This window comes from Pelmatolapia mariae, linkage group LG16_19 (assembly GCF_036321145.2).
Source record: "Pelmatolapia mariae isolate MD_Pm_ZW linkage group LG16_19, Pm_UMD_F_2, whole genome shotgun sequence".
In the NCBI taxonomy this organism is placed as follows: Eukaryota; Metazoa; Chordata; class Actinopteri; order Cichliformes; family Cichlidae; genus Pelmatolapia; species Pelmatolapia mariae.
Genome location: NC_086241.1, coordinates 53,252,255 through 53,271,520, shown reverse-complemented (window position 1 = coordinate 53,271,520; position 19,266 = coordinate 53,252,255). Strand labels below are relative to the sequence as shown.

Here is a 19,266-nt window from a genome sequence, read left to right as displayed (position 1 = left end):
GTTTCCTTAAAAAATTGGAGGAAAGTGGCCAAGTTACACAGGAATTAGACTGAAAATTATTGGCAATGGGCCTTTTGAAGTATTGGATCCAAATTTAAAATTTTGGATCAAATCATTTATATGTACTTAGGAGAACAAAAGACGGGTGCAGCAGTGGTGGTCTGCAATACAATACAATACAATACAATTTTATTTATATAGCACATTTAAAAACCACAGGCATGCCAAAGTGCTTCACAGAATGAGTTAAGAGCCATAATAAATACAAATATAAAGCATAAAATACAAAATACACATAAAATATACTAACAGGCAGGTGACATAACTAACCAATAATACACCGGCATAGTAGGCACAACCTGAAAGGCAGAACCATCTGCAGCCTTCCCAGAGCCGGAACTTCAAAATTATTGAAGCAGTGTGGGATCATCTTATCAGAGCAGACGACAGCCAGCACCTAAAGAAGAGTTTGAATGTCGTTCAAGAAGCCTGGAGATCTATTCCTGAAGACTACTTAAAGAAATTATCAAAAAAACTTGCCAACAGAGTTTAGGCTGTGTTGAAGAAAAAGGTGGTCACACCAAATATGGACAATCAACCTCATTAGAATTTTACAAACTCTGTTTTAGCCTTATATACTGCATTTCCGTGTGTTTGCTGCACCTGTTTCCCATTTCCGTAGCAAATATAATGAAATGAGCACAGTAGTGTACACTCATCATCATTTCTACGGTTCACTACCAGCTCCTTAGGTAGATATGTGGCTCTTTAGGTGTTCTGCCATTCTTACCTCTGCATGTGCCTGTCTGTAGTTTGGTGCTGAGGTTTTAAAGCTTAGAGGGTCTTAGAGCTTCTTAAAAAAGCTGCCTGCTGTGTCCTGAAAGCAGTGAGAGTGATGAGTGAGCTGAAACTCACAATAAACCTCTGCAAAATTAAAGGAAGCTCAAAATTCACATTTTTTATTAGTTTATTAGTGTTTGGTGTTTTCATTTTAATGGTTACACTACATCCAACATTTTTAAAAAGCTCAATTATATGACAAAACATACCGCTGTCTCTTTTTAAAGATTGTTACACGACATCGTGATCCATTTTTCCTTTCATAAAAAAGTCAAGTCATTACAAATCTGCGACTGGCACCTTCAGCATCCGTCATCACTGACATTTTCCATCCTTCCTCTGTCAGCGTGGCAAATGCCGAAAAGGGCGTCAGTTTTTGGATGAAGAAGCACAGCTGTCAGAGGTCGAGGAAGGGGTAGAAGTCTCGTCTGATGAGGAGGATGGAGAAGAACAGAATCAGTCTCTCAACGGTTTTGTGGTCGACAACACACAATTCACTCAGGGCCTGAATGGTACAACACATTTTTCTTTTCTTTTTTGAATTCTCTCCTTCTGAGCAGTTCGATAAGAGGCTGAGTGAGTCATGCTGTGATATTTACACTTTGGCTCTCTGTCTGTTCTCCTCTTTGTCAGACTCAGAGATGCATGGAGTGTACCTGAAGTCAGTAAGAAGCCCTGCAGTCCAGGGCAAATTCAAAATTTCCAACAGAAGACATCACAACATGGACATCTTTTCCCAGGTATACTAACAAATAAATACATTTTAAAAGATACACAAAGCAACAAAATACTAACTGGCTTTGATGATTGGTAGTCTAATTAAGGATGCCACATTCTTAATGTGTGGAAACAGGTGCCTGAGATGGATGAGACGTATGAAGAGGACAGCTTTGTAGTGGGCAGTGATGTGGAGTTGGTGGGCACCAGTGAGGAAGATGCTGACGATGTTGACCTTCTGCCCGAGGCCTCGTTTGTGAACGGGAGAAAGCAGTATCCCACCAGGCGCCGCGTTTTCCTGCACAACGCCAGAGCAAGAGGCAGCACAAAAACCAGAGCTCAGCCTCCACCAGAACAGAGAGCCGAGATGAAAACTAAACGCACACGGGTTATACAAATGAATGATTCCAGTGAGGAGGAGACAGATGAAGTTAGTAAAGAGAGGGCTCTCAAAGCAGGAAATGGTGTGTTGCCTTCATTGCCAAAGATGGTACCACCAGAGCCTTGTGGGAAAGAAGGAAAGAAAGCTGTGTCGTTATCTTCTAAGGTCTCACTGTTGAGCAAAGCACAAAGGAGCTCTGTGAGTGAAGAACAGCAAAATGAGAGGTGAAGTTATAATAAAGTAATAAAGAGCGAGTGCCATCCTCCTCATGGCCGTGAATTTGTATAAGCAGAAGAGAATGGAAGGATGAGTGTGTAGTTAGTAACAATTCTGAGATTGTCTTTCTTTCTCTCTCCTGAAGGTGTCGCCAGAGGATAGAAAATCAGCATCTCCTCTCTGACGAGCTAGACTTTGTGGAGTCACAACTGCAAGTTTCCTCAAAGAAGCAATCACAGGTATGAGCAGACAAGAAGAGACATACACATTCCTAACTGTTTCTGGTAATATTCATACCAAAAAACCACACAAAAATAGAAACAATATCACTACGTTACATCATATCTTCTGTTATCAAACAAGACTCCATGTCCACTATGAGGGACAGAAGATAAACATAAATAATTATGAGGGAAAAAAATTGTGTAACCGTTTTTTTTTTCTGGGACCAAGGAGCATATTATATTGAGTTTTTTAACCTGTTATCACCACAGGTTTAAATCAAGTATAAGGTGTTTTTCCTTTCATTTCCACAGGCAGTCCCAGCCACTTCATTGGCTCCTCAAAAGACCACAGCTGAGGATTTAATAGTGAGTGAAACCTCCGCTCCATCTGGGTCTGTTTGCATCCTGGTGGACAGTCGCTGCATCAGTAGCGGGGTGGAGTTGCTGACCAGCCTGCGTCAGCGACACGCAGCCACCGTCCACGTCTGCTCTTTGGACAGCAGCTACTTCATTGTCAGCAACCGCATGGCGGTGGAAAGGCAGAGCCAATCAGATCTGGCTGCGGCACAGAACCGGAAGCGACTGGCGGAAAGAGTGAACAGCTTGCAGGGGTTGTTTGAGCGCGTGTGCATCATAGTGGAAAAAGACCGAACCAAGACCGGTACGTTTTCAAAGTGTGGCTCATTTTCTTTGTAATTTTGCAGCCCTTATGGTAAATTGTAAATAAGAATATTTACTGGAGCCTGTGAGTGGATGTAGGCATGCTGGAGGGTTGAAACAGCATCTGTATGGCACACATCAAATAGGTCGCCAAATTGGGAGGGTGCATTTGGTTTAAATGGACAGAATTTAGCAGCGTTTTCCACAAATTCACTCAGCTGAATTAACAGAGGATTAGACTGAATGATTGCTGCATGAGACAATGTCTTTCTGATCTTTATGTTAACCGTCACTGTCCCAGGTGAGGCATCTCGTCCCTTTCAGCGAACTCGCTACTTTGACAGCACTTTGGCGGTGCTAGTGCGATCAGGGGTTCGCCTGCTGTGGAGCGACGGTGCTGAAGAGAGTGCCGGGCTGCTGGCAGATGTGGCACGTCTGGAGCACCGCAAGGGTCACGGCATCGGCATACCAGTGGAAGTCAAAGGGCAGCATAGGCAGCAAGCACTGCAGCTCTACTTGAGCTTGCCTTCAGTTAACTATGTTCAAGCTCTCAACATGAGCCACAACTTCACATCGATCGCCCAGCTAATAAACAGGTGATGGACGTTGTGTTGTATCAAATTATGAACACTTTCTTCTTCTTCAGTACGTCATCTCTTCTTTACCTGCTTCCTCCCTGCAGCCCGATAGAAGCCATACAGAAGGGAGGGTGTATGAGTCGACCCAAAGCAGAGGAGATCTATCGGTTCCTGCGCTACTCCTGTGACTCCTTCCTCATGAATATGTCAAAATCAGGAAAGAACAGCTAGCATGCTGCTGGAAAAAACACTGCTGGGACTCTACAAACTGAAATACATCTTTTTTTTTTTTCATTTATCCTTATGTGTATTTCTTTTCACTTCATACATTCTTCTGCTTCTTTCTGTCTTTGTCTCAGGAAGACAGCAGTTAGAATAATACGTTGACTGCATTTAATATGATCTCTCAATGAGAGAAGAGCTTCAGGATCTTGGTTCATCCTTTTTGCACATCAAGTTGAAGGGGCACAACACTCAACTTTATATTTATGTTAAAGAACACATTGGGTTTCTTCAAAGTGTACAGTTGACCTGTAAGGTAGTATTAAGCAGCATTGGTAAGAATTCAATAATTGAAACTTGAATAACATAATAATGGATGTTTGTTTTCTTTAATAAACTATATTTTATGTGTTTATTAAAGTAGTTTTGTGCCACATTTTGAGAAGGAAATCTTTTCCAATACCCGCATTGAGCTTCTTTGATATCAGCTTACTTCCTCTAGAGGTCAGTCTGTTTCCTTCTAACAGACCACGAAAGCAAAAAAAATGTGATGTTTATTACATCACTTTTTTTTTTTTTTACTGAATTGAGACAGCTCATTCTTTCATTCACTTAAAACTTTATTGTGGGGGGTTTGTTAGAAGCCTAATAATTTGTAGGGTTTCCAAATGTTCAAACTTAAAAATGCCCAGCCCAAAAAAAAAAAAAAAAAAAAAAAAGGAAAAAAGAAAAGTGTTTTATTTCACTATTCTCCTTTGGGGTTTTAAATGACATGTTCTACTTTGGTGAAAGGTATTGTACAAGTTGTTAACAGTACAAACACAATAGCAACATCAGATATTTACAGCAGCATTTTCTTTTACAGAGGTATCAGGAATTACTTGCCAATAAAAATAAACCCACAGGCAAAAACATTGTGGAAAAAACGCGATAACAACACATGGATGCATTAAAGTAAAATCTGAAGTCTAGAGTTCTCACAAAGCAAAAAAAACTAAACAAAAAGATAAAGAAAACTGCCACATTCAATATGTACATTCTCTTTGGACAAATCCAAAGCAGTTTTTAAGACCTCCACATCTGACCCGGCACTCCGGGCTAAGCTACACCTGGAGGTCAGTGAGCTGTAAAGATGTAGATCATTTACATAAAGGGAAAGTAATGGTTTCTGTATTTAGGACACCTTTCCTGTGAATATCTAATATAGAGGTGTGTGTGTGAGAATGCACTTGCTGCAGGCTGGCTGGGTATAATGCTCATTTTAATCCTGAAGAATGTCAATTGTTAACTATGCAGAAAAACACTTTTTTTTTAGTTAAAATACAAAGGTTAAAAATACAGGAGCCATTACCTTCTCTGCCTCTAGGTGGCAGAAATTAGTGTACTTGACTGGTCTAGGCAAACTGCAAGAGAATCTTCCCTTTATAGGAATTGTAAAATCCATTGGGAGGAATTGTGATTGCCAAAATGTATTTTTAACCATACACATGCTTAATGTCATACCGTAAGGTGCTTTCTTTGGACACACTACAATGTCCACAACATGATTACATTGCATCCGATTTGGTTTTACAATGACCGCCTCAAACAAAGAAAATATTACACTGTTATTTTTTCTGACCATCAGAAATTCTTATGTCGTACTGCAACAGACCACCATCAGAGCCTCCAATATTTTTCATTACAAACTTTCTCTCTGTACAGATATTACAGTCAAAGAAGTGGTATAAAAAGTTTGTGGTAATTGCAAACTTGAAACTTTATACAGCAGCCAGAATTAACTCAGCTACGAGGGAGGTAAAGCTGGTGTAGGCAGAAATTTTTTGGCATCATAGGGCTTAACCCCCCCCCCCCCCAAAAATAACAAAACAACTTTAACCCTTTAAAGCCAAGTGTATCATTTTTTTTTATTTCACCAGAAGGTTCAACACTCCATCGTCCAAAAATTTGAATTTTCTGCCAAAAAAAACCCCAAAACAAAATCTAGCGTCAGAGATTTTAGCCAATCGCATCTTTTCAGTGAGATTATGATGGTGAAATGCCTGACTGAAATGAAAAAAGTCAAGACACTTTTTTTTTTTCCAGTTTACATTCCAGCTGAGGACTGATGAATTTTGTTCTGATACTCTTCCAACACATGACTGCGGTGGCTACTTCTGGCTGTAAGGGGATGTTAAGAAGTCACAAGTCTGATCCCCAGCAGCAATGTAGACAATCGCTTCTAAAATTTCACCCTCTTTCCTGGAAAGAAAAGCGACTGGCCTTTAAACCTAGTTTTCGTAACCATTTTTCTTGATTGAACATTACAGCAATGGTCATTCAGTACAAGCGACAGTTTAACCCTCTGTTAGCGATTATCAGTGGCTCAGTAGTTGTAGTAGCTAGAGCCCGAAATCACAGCTCGTCTTCTGTGCACATTTCAAGGCATGTGCGCAAGCCAATGTTTGTCTAGCGACTTCGGGCAGAGGGGGGAGATCTTTAGGTTAAAAAAACTGCATTGTGATTTTTTTTATTTTATTTACCTTTTAGAATTTCTGCCTAATCCAGTTCAAGCTACATGAAGCATTAATGAGCATGAAAATTTGCGTGTAACAGTTTACACAAGATGCTACAAAACAGTGTTCACATGATGCTAAACAGGATAATTTTTGACAATTAAAAATTACCCTGAAAATCATCTTCATTTTACTAATGGTAGAAAGTAACAGTATAAACAGCACCGATTCACAAATATACCAAACGCTGTACTGTGTGTAATATTATAGGATGAAAACGGCATCATTAGGATCAAAGTGTTCAACATTTTCGGGACATCTGTAACCGTCACTGTATGTTACAGTAACTCTTGTAACTGTCAAGTTTATTTAAATTTGCTTTAAAAAGCAAAATATGTACAAAAGCAAAGAGAACATATTTACAAGTGCAGCTTTTCTCTTAAAATATATATTATTTAAATACTATGTGAGACCACTTGGTTTAAGCTTTATGGACAGATGCTTACCCAAAATGTAGCTCTCCTCTGTGATTGTGGACAATAATTAACAGATCCTTGACCTGTGTAAAAACTGTCTACAGATAGGTTTGCTTAAAAATTAATAACACTCACTGTTGCACCCCAGCTTACATGCTGGTCGGCTGTGTCTGCGTCTGCAGAGGCTGCAGCTGGACAGACGGCGGCTCAGAGTCTGGAATGCTACACTCTCCACCCTCGCGCATGTACATTAAGAACAAAGTCACAGTGGCAAATGTGGTGGCATTCACTGGGAATGCACGGAGCAAAGTGGACGTCAGTCCACGAGTGAACACTCTCCACCCCTCCTTTTGTATGCTCTGCCTGACACAGTCCATGATACCATTATACTGGTAAACGCCGCCAACCCCGTCCGCTTGCAGGCGTGACTTGATCACATCCACGGGATAGGTGGACAGCCAGGAAGCTATGCCTGACATGCCACCAGCAAACAGCAGCTTGGGGATCATGTAGGGGTCTTCTGGCTCACAACCCAGTGAGCGTGTCAGCACATCATACGCAAGGAAGTACACGCCAAAACCCGGCGTCTCGCGCACCAGGGTGGTAACCATACCACGATTGATCCCTCTGATCCCCTCCTTATTGTAGATTCTCACCAGACAGTCCAGGGAGTTCTTGTACATTTTCCTCTTAGACTTCTTCTCTCCAGTTCCTTGCATTTGCATACGTGTCTTGGCCAGCTCCATTGGACAGCAAATGACACACTGGATAGCTCCAGCAGAGGCTCCAGCCAAGAACTGGTTGAGAGGTGTATCACGGCCAAGCATGCGCATTGTGTTTCCCTGGACACCAAAAACTATAGCATTGATGAAGGTCAAACCCATCATTGGAGAGCCAATACCTTTGTACAGACCCAGCACCTGCAAACACAGATGTTACTGAGTCAGATCAACACTATAAAAACAGGAAAAGTAAGGAGGCTACAGGAAGCAGTGCACTTTTTTCCAGGTGTTATCAGTAATGGATTACTAATATGGCTAAAGCAAATAATTATGGGTTGCATATAGTCTAATAATTTCCATTTGCTAATAAAGCTACTTCTCAAATACATCCTCATCATTTATTTTACAAGTACATAAACAGCTGAGAAACCACCTTACGTTTGAATATTACTGTGGGGGGAATAAAGGACATCCATGTGAAACAGCCATGAGGTCATGCCATGCCCCCTCTTAGCAAAAATAGCATGATGTCCAAAGCTTTATTTAGCTCGTCCAGGAATAAGCTCCTCATTGACCCCAGCTAACAGAGACCCCCCACCTCGCCCACGTTGCCTAATGCCTTTACTGAGAGACGGGACAGCAACTAAACACTTTAATCAGTGCACAGGAGATTCTCCAGATAATAAACAACTCCAGCTTAACACCAAGGACGTATTTAAATGTAACCTATTTAATTTAAAGCGAGCGCTGTGCTAACAAATTTAAACTCACCGACTCCTGGCGTATGATTGATTGGAAGCAGTGGAACGTCCCACGGTACATAGGTTTGTTCACATTTTGAACCTGAAGCCGCACCTGTGGATGACAGAACTCGTGTAAACATCGGAGTAAAAACTGGAAAAAGGCCAAAGAAGACCACAGTAACTACAAACCAAGATCTGTGTAATACAGGTTTTCAGGGACACAAGCAGTCAACAGGAAGAAAAACAAAGGATGATAAAGGGGGGTTGCAACATGTGGGAGAATAAGAAAAACATTAACCGAGTATGAAGCTGTAAAAAGAACAAAATGTCTTCGGTGCTTTATATTTTAATATCTCAAGACAGAACAGTGGGTGAGAGAAAGAAAGACCTGGACCATACTTACTAGGTCACATTTCCGTGGAGAGGTTGTTTATTTCTCTCTCTCATCTACAACACAGTGACACTGTTGCTGTTAAAGACAGCCTCCGAGCCCCAAGCAGACACCGGCTCAGGGAGAAATGACATTGAAAGCAAGGGTGTAAAAGAACTATAACCAAACCATTCTCTCACTGCTTGCCTCTAAAGCAGATGCTCCACATTCACACAAGTCTCTCACTTCAAAACGTCCTCACTTTGCCACTGCTTAATCCAGTCTATGCAACATTAATACGCGAATGGCATTAAGTAAAGAAAAACTATGTTTTTAGGTTCATTTACATAAATCCTATGCCTCAACCACAGATCATGAAAAAAATGGGATAAAAATGAATTGGATTTCAACCTTAACAACTACAACTAACTTTAATGCATATAAAATCGTGTGGGACTCTGCAGGTACATAGTGATGATTATATAGACTATGTGACTACTAGTTATTCAGCTAATTAACCTCCCCACAAATCCTTTGATAAATGACGGTTTCATTGAAATCTGTAAAGAAGTGAACGTACTGTCCCGTTCTGAACTCTAACTAATCAGAAGATTTATTCCTCTTGCTCAGTCATCCCATTCCTCTCTTGGGCTCATCGTGTACTCTCAGCTTATCTGGATTTAAATTAAGGCTGTCAGCAAAGTACTGCATTGTTTTTTTTTTTGTGACTAATGAGCAAACAGCAAAGAGGATGCAGCAGACACCCACCTTTACAGTATCAAACGGATGCCCAACCAAAACACCAGCAGCACCTAAAAAACAAAAACAAAAAAAGAGACAGGAATGAACGACTGACCATTTCACTGAACTATTCTTATTAAAAACTCAAGAGATGATCACCAGACCACAACATGCAACAAGTTGTTGTGTTAGAGCAGAGACAGTGGGTGGAAAACATGTCATACAGAAGTAATCCCAGTGCACACAAGGTCATCATATATCCCATGGACTTCTTCTCTTAAGAAAAGAGCCACAATATAATAATAGAGTTATAAAGGTACAAATTCACTGATGGGTTGAGTTTGGAAAAAGAAGATGGCTTTTGGTCCAGTAGTTGCAACAGACACCTGTCCATCATGAGATGGAGCCGTCATCAGCTGGTCACTGCACTGCACGAAGTGACGAAAGCTTAACACTGACGAAAGCTCAACACTGGCCTGTCCTTGACTTGTGTCAATATGCCAGAAAATCATTATACAACACTGTCTTCATATCAGATGTTTTCAAAGACTGCACACCAACATGAGGATAATGCACCAGAAATAAAACCACTGATTTTCTAAAGATAAGTATGTTATGCAAATAAAAAGCCTCTTTGTAAACAAATCATAGTTTAAAACACTTGGGGTGATTTAAATCTGCCATGTGTTCATGCTAAATTGTCAACTAGGTTGGGAAACTGATGTAAAGCCATTAGGGGAAGGTTAAAAAAATAACTTCATTATTTTACTCTAGCAGTAACTTACATACTGCATGTATAACTAATATGCACTGATAAAGCAATATCTGAACTTTTTATTCCCTTAAAAAATAATTTCTCAGACTATTCTATATAAATAGTTTAATGTTAGTCAAAATCTGGTACCATTTCTTTGTATCTTGTAATCAGCTACATGTTAAGCCGTTCAAGAGAGAGAGTAGTACTAGTAGTACTGTAGTACAGTCATTCTACACCGCACTACTGACTCTCTCGATGAAGGTTAACTTATCTAACACTAAGTTACAGTACAGTAACTCTACCTGGGATCCAACAGACTTTGGGAAGACCTGTCCTTGAACACTGAAAAACAGCTTGCAAAATTCCCACAGGGGTTATGTGTGAGGCAAAGATGAATGCATGAGCTTAACTTTCTGCGGACCGCCGCCTCTCCTCATGGTGACTCCCTACTGTGGAATGGGTTAGTGGCATGATGAAAGGAATTCCCACAGTGCAGACATTTGGGGGAAATTGCCCGATAATCACTAAAAAGAGAAGCTGAGATCACGATCATTTCACATTTCTGGGGCTTCCTGGACGTGTGAAAGTTTGATTGACACGTAGATATATGATAAATGTCGACTATAAACAGCAATCTCTACGTGGGTGCTGCGGATTTGGGAATAAATTCACATTAGCACTGCAACATAACGTTGAGCTGGGGTGTCTAAAAGCACCCAGCTCCTGTGTTATTAGTATTCAACCTGTCATTCATGTGGGTTTACAATGTTATCAGGTAAACTAGCTGGGTGTAAATCGAGAAATCACGGCACGGCACAAATTACACCGCAACAACAGCTTGAGCTTTTCCCCACTTGACGATGGAAAAAAACAGAAAGGTGGCTAATGCTAATGCTAGCGTCAACCTGTTAACGTGGCTAGCTGCTACTCACCTCCTACACATCCAGCAGCGAAGTCCAGTGCCATTCCCTCAAAAAATGCAACGACTGGAAGGTGTCAGGCTAACTTAAGGGCTGATAAACGTAATTAAAGAGGCGTAAGTGGGAAATGCTTTCTCGGTATCTGTGTAAACTTTGCTATTTACGACCCCCCGGCTTGGTGTTCAGCCAGGCTGGTTAGCTAGGTAATAGCCTCCTTTACGTTGCTGATGCTCAGCAAACGGAAGATAAAGGTCTCTGGCTAATCGCTCGGACGCGAAACTGAAATAAAGCAGTTTTCTTCTCACTGATGTCCCTTCCTCTCCCTCTATAGAGGTGCTCTTTCAGGCAAACCTTTCTATTTCTGTACCGCGGCAGAAGGCGGGTTTTCAAAGTAGAAAAGAAGCGTTCGCCCTTTTTAAGACGGCCCAATCGGATTATTTAGAAGCGGACAACTCCCCCAGAGCCCTCCCCTAGTTGGTACTGTCCGCCCCTCACGCCCATTGGCTGCTGCAGTGGGCACATCACCTACACCAAATGTCTGAAGCTACCGTCACATCAACTGTGGTCCTCATCAGCCTTGTGAGGCAATTTGTGTGGCAATTTGTGTAGTTATAATGTAGTTTGAATACATAGACTGACGTAACAATAAATCATCCAGTCATGGTTTATAGCTTAAACGTTATGTTTATAACATTTTTGGCTTTATCATAATTGTATTTTTCAATGTGATTTTATTTATTTTTGCTTAGTCACGTTGTGTGGCCTTGTGACTTTTGGAAGCAGGTGTTTTATGCCCAATAATATAAATGTGCGTGTCTGGAAAATACTTCACGTATTTCCCTGTTGTTTTCAGAATGCTGCATAAACAACAGGGACTTGACTTTGACTTGACATGAGTAATATAACTGCGCGTTCTGCTGGCAGCTCTCGTTGTGAATCAGAACATGCCAACAGTAAGACAACACTACTGTTGACCATGTATTTGACATACTTCCTGTCTGGTGTAAGTAATATACTTTAGGCTAACACCTGTTTATGGGGAGTTGTGGAAGAGGAGAGACCATCAGCAAGGGCAAGAAAAAAAATGAAGAAAAAAAATAAGAGCTGCAGGGAGGTATGGTGCACTGATTTACTCTTTGGTCTGCCATGCATAAGTATGTTTTCTCTTAGGAGTATGGCTTCTGCAGCACGATAAGAATGCAGATGGCAGATGATTCTGTTTGTTTCCAGGAGCACTTGTACAAAGAATATATCTATACATACACCATACCATCTTTGCTTTGTGCATTCTTTCAGTGATACATAAAGCTCCACATAAATGCAGACAGCAACAGAACTACATTTTATAATCTCTTGCTTTCAAGCCAGGCAGTAGATAGCAGTATAATGATTTCTCCTTACTACTTTTAAGCCTATCTTTATGAAAATTAGAGTTATCTTTATTACCGTTACAGTTTAATTTGCACATTCCCACATTTAACATTGAGCACTGCACATTTAAAAAGAGGCCGTCACTCATCATTTTATCTTAAAATACCAATCAATTTAAATTACATTTAGATCAAAATCTTTAACTTAACTGCATACAATGCACTATTTTCTATATTATCTATGGTAACCTGTGTTCATATAGTCTTAAACAATATCCCGTGCATTTCCTACTGTTGTATGTAAATGTGTTACATGAGTCTGTGGTTCTGTCAGTAATACTAAATGCTAATGCTCTTGTGTTTTAAGACATTGTGGGGAAAAAATGACTTTGTCTGTGTTACTACAGAAACATTTAAAACACAGCACTGCACATTATGTATACTCACTAGCCACTTTATCAGGTACACTTAACATCTATGATACGACTCTCTCAATCCATTACATCCCAAAAGTGCTCTGTTCGATTTAGATCTGACGACTCCTGAGCCAATTTGAATACTAACCTTCTTGTCATGTTCAAGCTTTGCGACATGTGTGACATGGTACGTTCGCTTGCTGGAAGCAGTCATCAGAAGATGGGTACAGGCATCTGTACATCTGACGGGTTCAGGGATGGATGGGAACAATACTCAGGTAGGCTGTGGCTTAGCTGGTACTAAGGGGCCCAAAATGTGCCACATCATTGCACCACAACTAGCAGCCTGAACCACTTATAAAAGGCAGGATGAATCCATGCTGTCACAAGTTCTCAATCTACCATCCGAGTGAAACAGCAGAAATCGAGATTCAGAATTTGTGTTTTTCCAGTCTTCTATTGTCCAATACCGGTGAGCCTGTGTGAATAGTAGCCTCAGTTTCCCGTTTCCTGTTCCTGTTAGTTTGACACAAATGCTGTAGTTGCTGTAGCCTGTCTGCTTGGTGCATTCGGAGATATTCTTCTGCATACCTTGATTGTAACCAGTGATTATTTGAATTACTGTTGCCTTCCTATCAACCCATAGCAGCCTGGCCATTCTCCTTTGACCTCTTGCATCAACAAGGCATTGGCACTCGGGGTATAATTCCCTGTAAACCTTGGATAGTTGTGGGGGAAAATACCAACAGATCAACAGTTGCTGAGATACGTAGATCAGCCTACTTGGCACCAACAACTAAGTCACGTTCAAAGTCACTTGAATTACCTTTCCCCCTCTTGCTTATGCTCAGTTTGAACTTCAGCAGGTCTTCTTGACCATGTATGCATTTCTAAATGAATTGAGTTGCTGCCACATGACTGGCTGATTGGGTATTTGTGTTATTAGGAAATTGCGAAGAGGTGTACCTAATGAAGTAGGCGGTGAGCGTAATTCAGTAAACAAAAGCAAAAATCATGGCTTTACTTCTAATTAAAACATTTTCAAATAAAAAATTATTTCAAAAGATGCTGTTAGTTGTTAAAGACGTTTAATTTTTTTGTGTGAGAATAAGCTGGATGAAGATTTTCTACCTGTCTTGACTGACGTCCCTTGCTGATAACAAACATTTGCTTTTGTTCCCATGACTGAGACACTTACATCCTACTTGTGATGTATGTTCAAACTGAGGTGTATTTATAAGATGGACCTTTTATAATACACCTCACACGCTGCCTGATCCTGATTACAAGTTACAACACAACCGCTTTTGATAATCACACAGTTACAATTATTGTTCAGAAGGCTGTTTTAAAGTAAATAAAGACAAAGTGGATGTATATCTTAACTGATGATAGTAGTTCGGTTTTTAGAGATATGTGTTAGTACTCTGCTTTTATCGTCTTCCAGTCCTGAGAGAGCTATAACACATTGTGAAAATAAATGGGTACATTTGGTACTGCTGGAAGTCAATAATCAACTGGGAATTAGCATGAAGGTGCAGGCAATGCCGTGCTTAGTTTGACACAGAGAGGCATTTCATCACTCCAGTTTGGTTGTAAACCGTAAGAGAAATTGTTGTTCTTTCCCATTAAACAGACTTCAAATGGAAAAAAAGTGGGATTCTTTTTTTTGTTCTTATACTGAGCTTAACCACATGGTGAACCCTGACTGCTCATGCCCAAGCAAGCTAGAACTTATAATTTAAAGGCCTGGGTGTCATGAACTGCTGCACCATCTCATCTGTGACTTGTTTTCGCCTCTCTTGATGCTGGGCAATCATTGGCTGCAGAGTCTCAATCAAAATCTTCTTCAGTTCTCCTGTTAATAGAGCCCCACTTGTGTAGTCCTGCAAAAGAAGGTATTGAATGAGTACAGGCAGACGAGAGGTGTGTGCAGAGGGGAAATAAGAGGATGAGGGAAGGAGGGACTGACAAACAGTTCAGATTCTACTTCCTCACCTCTTTTATCTTCTCCAGCTTTTCATCATCCTCCAGGAAGAAGGTCAGGTACAAGAAAGAGACATCCACCTCTGTGTTGCCACCATACTTTCTGTGCTCTTCCACTGTGTCTTTTCCTCCCGAAAATGCGTGTTTGTTGATCTGCGACAAATGATTACAGGTCAGAGTAAACCAGACAGCAAACACTGATATTTTGCATCTGAATAGGAGTAAAAAGCAGCACCTTGTTTTTGATCTGTTTGGGTGTGTCAGTGAGGAATATAGATGAGTTGGGGTCGCTGGCGCTCATCTTAGTCTGCGCCCCCTGCAGGGCAGGGAAGAAAGTGGAGTGCAGCAGGGCTGGTTTGAGGAGGCCGATCCTTGGAGCGACATCACGGGTCATCCTGAAGTAGGGGTCCTGAGAACGTGAGGACGGACAAGAACATAAATAACTGCATACTGTGAACACCACTGTACATTTCGGGTTGCTACGTATTGATTTAATGGCGCCCTGACCTGGTCTATGGCGCAGGGGATGAGACACGGTACATCTTTTTTGCCGCCGAATATCTGTGGGAATGAGCTACTGAAGGACGGAGCTGCCTGGATGGCTGGAAAACTGATCTTTCCTGGACGTATTAAAAAAACAAAACAAAACAAAACATACCATTAGATATCAAGAAGTTATCACACAATCACACTTATAAGTAAAATAAATGATTAGATGACATCATTTCAGTCATTTTACCAATGCAGTCGCTGTCTGTGAAGCCAAAGATGCCTTTAACCTGGTTAAATGTCACATGCTTCTGGACCTTTACCACATTTCTGTAGAACTGAGGCGATGCACTGCAGAAAATAATACATTGAAATGACAATTAAAACATTTCTATTCATCTGAATTGGAAAAAAAATATGGATATATACACAACTTCTTTATTTTTTTAGTTGTTTTGAAACAGTAATGTCAACACCAAGGTCTACCAGATAAACATATAAAGATAGTCTCTTGGCATATTTTACCCCATGTAGTCAAGGTCTGAGAAGATGAAGGTCTTGTTGACATCAAAGCCACAGGCGATGATGTCCTTGGCATTTTCCACAGTGAAGCGATGGCATTCCTCAAGTGTGAGATCTTTCCACAGGTATTTCTCGTCATCGGTCATCTGGACCACGAGGGGGATGTCAAACACATCCTGAAGCCATCTGGAATGAGGACGCTACCTTCAGTTTTAACTTAGTCTAAAAGTCTAAACGTAAAATTCACTGAGCCTGGAATCAATAATTTTAGATATTGAACACAATATTGAGATCAGGCTGAGAGATGTCACAGAGCCACTTAACGCTTTACATTTCATTGACATCACAGAATTAAGAGGTAGAACTCACTTGGTAAAGATGAAAGGGATGAGGTGACCAACGTGCATGGCCTCTGAGGACGGACCTCTGCCGGTGTAAAGGTAGAAGGACTTGTGCTTTTCATACGCATCTAAGATCTGATGCATATCTCTGGCAGAAACAGTAATAGGAAGGAATTATCAATGTGTGTTCTCCATACACTCCCATCTTTATGTTTTCATTTGGAATAGCAAGTCAACATTAACCCTGATTCAACATTACTGATGATGTGCCATATAATCATTTGCAAGACCATCTTTTCAACAAAAGTTGGTAAATTAGAAACAACAAAACCCATGGAAAGCTGACCTGTGTGAGAAGAAGATTCCTCTTCTTAGGAAGTGATGGGCTCTCTGTCCCGAGACTTTTTCTATTCTTTCCAACAGCTCCTTGTCAATTTTACTGCTGCCAAACCTCACTAGGGAGTGACATCACACATTCACCAATTATTCAGCTTAAATGACCTCATATTAATGTATTAGTGAAGTACAGCTCTTGAAGTGAAGAATTAAAGCTCATTGAAAAACCCACCTATGAGTTTATCATAATCTACTCCTTTGGTGCTGGAAGCAGAAACATTCCACGGGTCAACTAAGTCTTCTCCATCACAGTCATCTGCTGCAGGCCCGTTGTTTGACACAATCAGATTTTCTGATGGTGGACACCCTGCCTTATAATCTTGGCCCGTCATCTGTTTATAGTCCACTTTCAACTTTAGCAGCAGCTGGACAGCAGCATCGATTTCAGCCTGGGGAACCAAAACAATCGTATTAGATGATAGATATGCCAATAGAAATGACACAGTGACAAACTGTTGTAGAAACAATGGCTTTTTTATTAATATGTGTGTGTGATCCCTTCTTATTCTGTTTGGACGTCAAAATCAGTGTTGAATTCATGGCATGTACACACTGGCCAATTTTTTTCTTACTGCTCTGCATAAGTCAGTAAATAAGATTCCTTCTAAATCAACTGTCTCATGTTCACTGCCTGCAATATGCATGCAGCCACACCTGATTTCTCTATCTAAGGAAGCATGTATACCTGAAGGTAAAGTGGAGAGAGTGAGAGAAAGATGCCTGCATTACTAAAGCAAAAAAGAAGGACAAAGTCAGACTGTAAAAAACAGTTTCCGAAGTCTGAGGAGAAAGCCAGACGCTCAAGTTATTAAAAAGAAAGTTTGGACTCAAAGTTGATATGAAAGCAGACTACAACAAAAAGAAGAAAACAGGTGGAGGACAAGGAGCATGTGATCTTTCGGCCCTAGATGAGAAATTAATTGCAATTAAAAAAAAAACAAACCCCACATAAAAACAAACTCTCCTGATTCTCCAGCATCCATGGGATGCCAAGAAATTAGGATATAATTGATGACATCCAGCATTGATATAAGTTGTTTTTTTAATGAAAGATAAAATTATTTGGAAATGGAAATGTTTAAAAGGTTAAAGCCTACAGCTTTCCATAAGTATTTAGTTTTCTTTACATGGAATTAAAAAAAAATGCAATAATAATTCTGTGTATTGTGTGGCTCATGTTGCTTTGGAAAACTGTAAACAATGGTCGACAGGCAACAACACCAACAACAATAATATTAATAATAACAATACATTGTTATTATTATTATTTACTATGATTATTATTATTAGTGGCAGTAGTAATTTTAAAGACCAGGTTTCCATTTGTGTGTTCATGAAGTGAGTGGGACTTCTAATTTCTTCTGTAAGTGTGGACAACTTCAGGTATAAAAATATTGATAAGTCACCGATTTGTTTGTGAAATGTTCATTCATATGCATGATTTATGCACAGATTTGTACATATCCACTGTTAGCAAATGAGGAGCAATGTCAGAATTACAGTACATGTAATTACAATACACCCATCAGGAGGAGGTCCTCCCTTTACTGCCAAAACAGGCATGGACACCAGACCTCTGTGGATTTAATGTGCTGTCTGTCATCATATTTTTGAATGGGCCCCCCAATGCTCATTGGAGTGGTCAAATGGTGCCATTGCCATGGTGGTGTAACGGTGGCACATGTCAAAGTAACATCCATTCCACATGAATACCAGTCAAAATTTTCATAGTAATACAATGATCAATGATGACCAGTGTGGCGAGTAACTTTAATGTTGTTGATGATCACTGTGTGTCATGATAGAAAACAGTGTTCAGGAAAATCATCTGTTCACCCCTTCTGTGAACCTGAAATTACAATTTGCATTTGCACAGTGATAGAAATGTAAATCTGGAAAAACGTGTCACTCACTTTCTCTGCTTTAGCTGATTTCAAGGATCTGACTTTTTCTCCTTGAGCATTCAGTTTCTCGAAAAGCTCCATGGGACTCATGGTTCCTTCGCCATCGCCTTGACAGTCTGTCATCTTCTTCACAGCAAAATATGAAGTGAAAAATAGTTCATATCCAAATATACATGTCATAAAGGAATGTTACATGTTCTGACAAGGATCAGTTTTATACGTAATCCAATTATCTTCTACAGAATTCGTGTATATACTTAAACAGCACCTGAGTTAACTGCCATATGCGAAAATAACAGCAGAGCTGGTAGTGCTAGCTAATCGTCCTATACTAAACACAAACTACACTTAGCTCATGCTGTCATGTTTAATAATTTATATAGTCATGTATCATATATCCAGCTCATTTTATTTCTGATTAAATATAGTGACAAGTCGGTATACCGTCAGTATTCTTCAAACGCAGTGGACAGCTCACTCATTCAACTTGCATCAGCCTGTGTGATGTAGTGTTTGGGTGAAAGTCTTCCCAGGCAAACGACCTTATTCATTGGTTCCGCGGCGAATTAACCCACCAGAAAAAAGTACTACTTTGGGAATTCGCTTACATGAATATTACAGATATAAGTTTTGATATAAAATTTTCAGTTCGATTTCCTACGAAACCCATGAGTTTCACTAAATGTACAGAAATATAATACGTCGGAAGAGAGAGGCAGTCGCTTCAGATCCGGCTTTTTCAAAATAAGAGCTTTTAAATTAAGAGAGCGTGTCATTTC

At 40.3% G+C, this 19,266-nt stretch overlaps 3 protein-coding genes across 5 annotated transcripts in view; 1 reads left to right on the top strand and 2 right to left on the bottom strand.

Annotated features, from left to right (window-relative positions):
* fancm (FA complementation group M) overlaps positions 1-4,223 on the top strand; it is a 39,586-nt gene extending 35,363 nt beyond the window's left edge. The window contains exons 18-24 of the mRNA XM_063496742.1: positions 1,187-1,352; positions 1,474-1,580; positions 1,694-2,163; positions 2,301-2,394; positions 2,692-3,040; positions 3,341-3,635; positions 3,722-4,223. Of these exons, the coding sequence (XP_063352812.1) occupies positions 1,187-1,352; positions 1,474-1,580; positions 1,694-2,163; positions 2,301-2,394; positions 2,692-3,040; positions 3,341-3,635; positions 3,722-3,848 (1,608 nt within the window). The 3' untranslated portion in view covers positions 3,849-4,223. The remainder of the gene's footprint in view (positions 1-1,186; positions 1,353-1,473; positions 1,581-1,693; positions 2,164-2,300; positions 2,395-2,691; positions 3,041-3,340; positions 3,636-3,721) is intronic.
* A 339-nt stretch (positions 4,224-4,562) lies between these two features.
* On the bottom strand, positions 4,563-11,508 carry LOC134644068 (mitochondrial basic amino acids transporter). Of its 2 annotated transcripts, XM_063496743.1 has the most exons (4): positions 11,076-11,508; positions 9,414-9,457; positions 8,304-8,387; positions 4,563-7,730 (listed from the first exon to the last, which is right to left on the bottom strand). In XM_063496743.1, the coding sequence occupies exons 1-4, from the start codon at positions 11,107-11,109 to the stop codon at positions 6,960-6,962; spliced, it is 933 nt and encodes a 310-aa protein (XP_063352813.1). In that variant the 5' UTR covers positions 11,110-11,508; the 3' UTR covers positions 4,563-6,959. The 2 variants fall into 2 exon arrangements, with proteins under 2 accessions (XP_063352813.1, XP_063352814.1); XM_063496744.1 differs by lacking the exons at positions 9,414-9,457; positions 11,076-11,508 and adding an exon at positions 8,679-9,274.
* A 2,412-nt stretch (positions 11,509-13,920) lies between these two features.
* Positions 13,921-19,011, bottom strand: LOC134644778 (tryptophan--tRNA ligase, cytoplasmic). Of its 2 annotated transcripts, none has more exons than XM_063497834.1 (11): positions 18,932-19,011; positions 18,497-18,613; positions 16,756-16,972; positions 16,534-16,642; positions 16,216-16,335; positions 15,850-16,032; positions 15,575-15,675; positions 15,343-15,455; positions 15,071-15,244; positions 14,848-14,988; positions 13,921-14,735 (listed from the first exon to the last, which is right to left on the bottom strand). In XM_063497834.1, exons 2-11 carry the CDS (start codon positions 18,608-18,610, stop codon positions 14,577-14,579), a joined length of 1,431 nt encoding a protein of 476 aa, XP_063353904.1. In that variant the 5' UTR covers positions 18,611-18,613; positions 18,932-19,011; the 3' UTR covers positions 13,921-14,576. The 2 variants fall into 2 exon arrangements, with proteins under 2 accessions (XP_063353904.1, XP_063353905.1); XM_063497835.1 differs by having other exon boundaries at positions 18,497-18,610; positions 18,932-18,998.
* Positions 19,012-19,266: the final 255 nt, after the last annotated feature.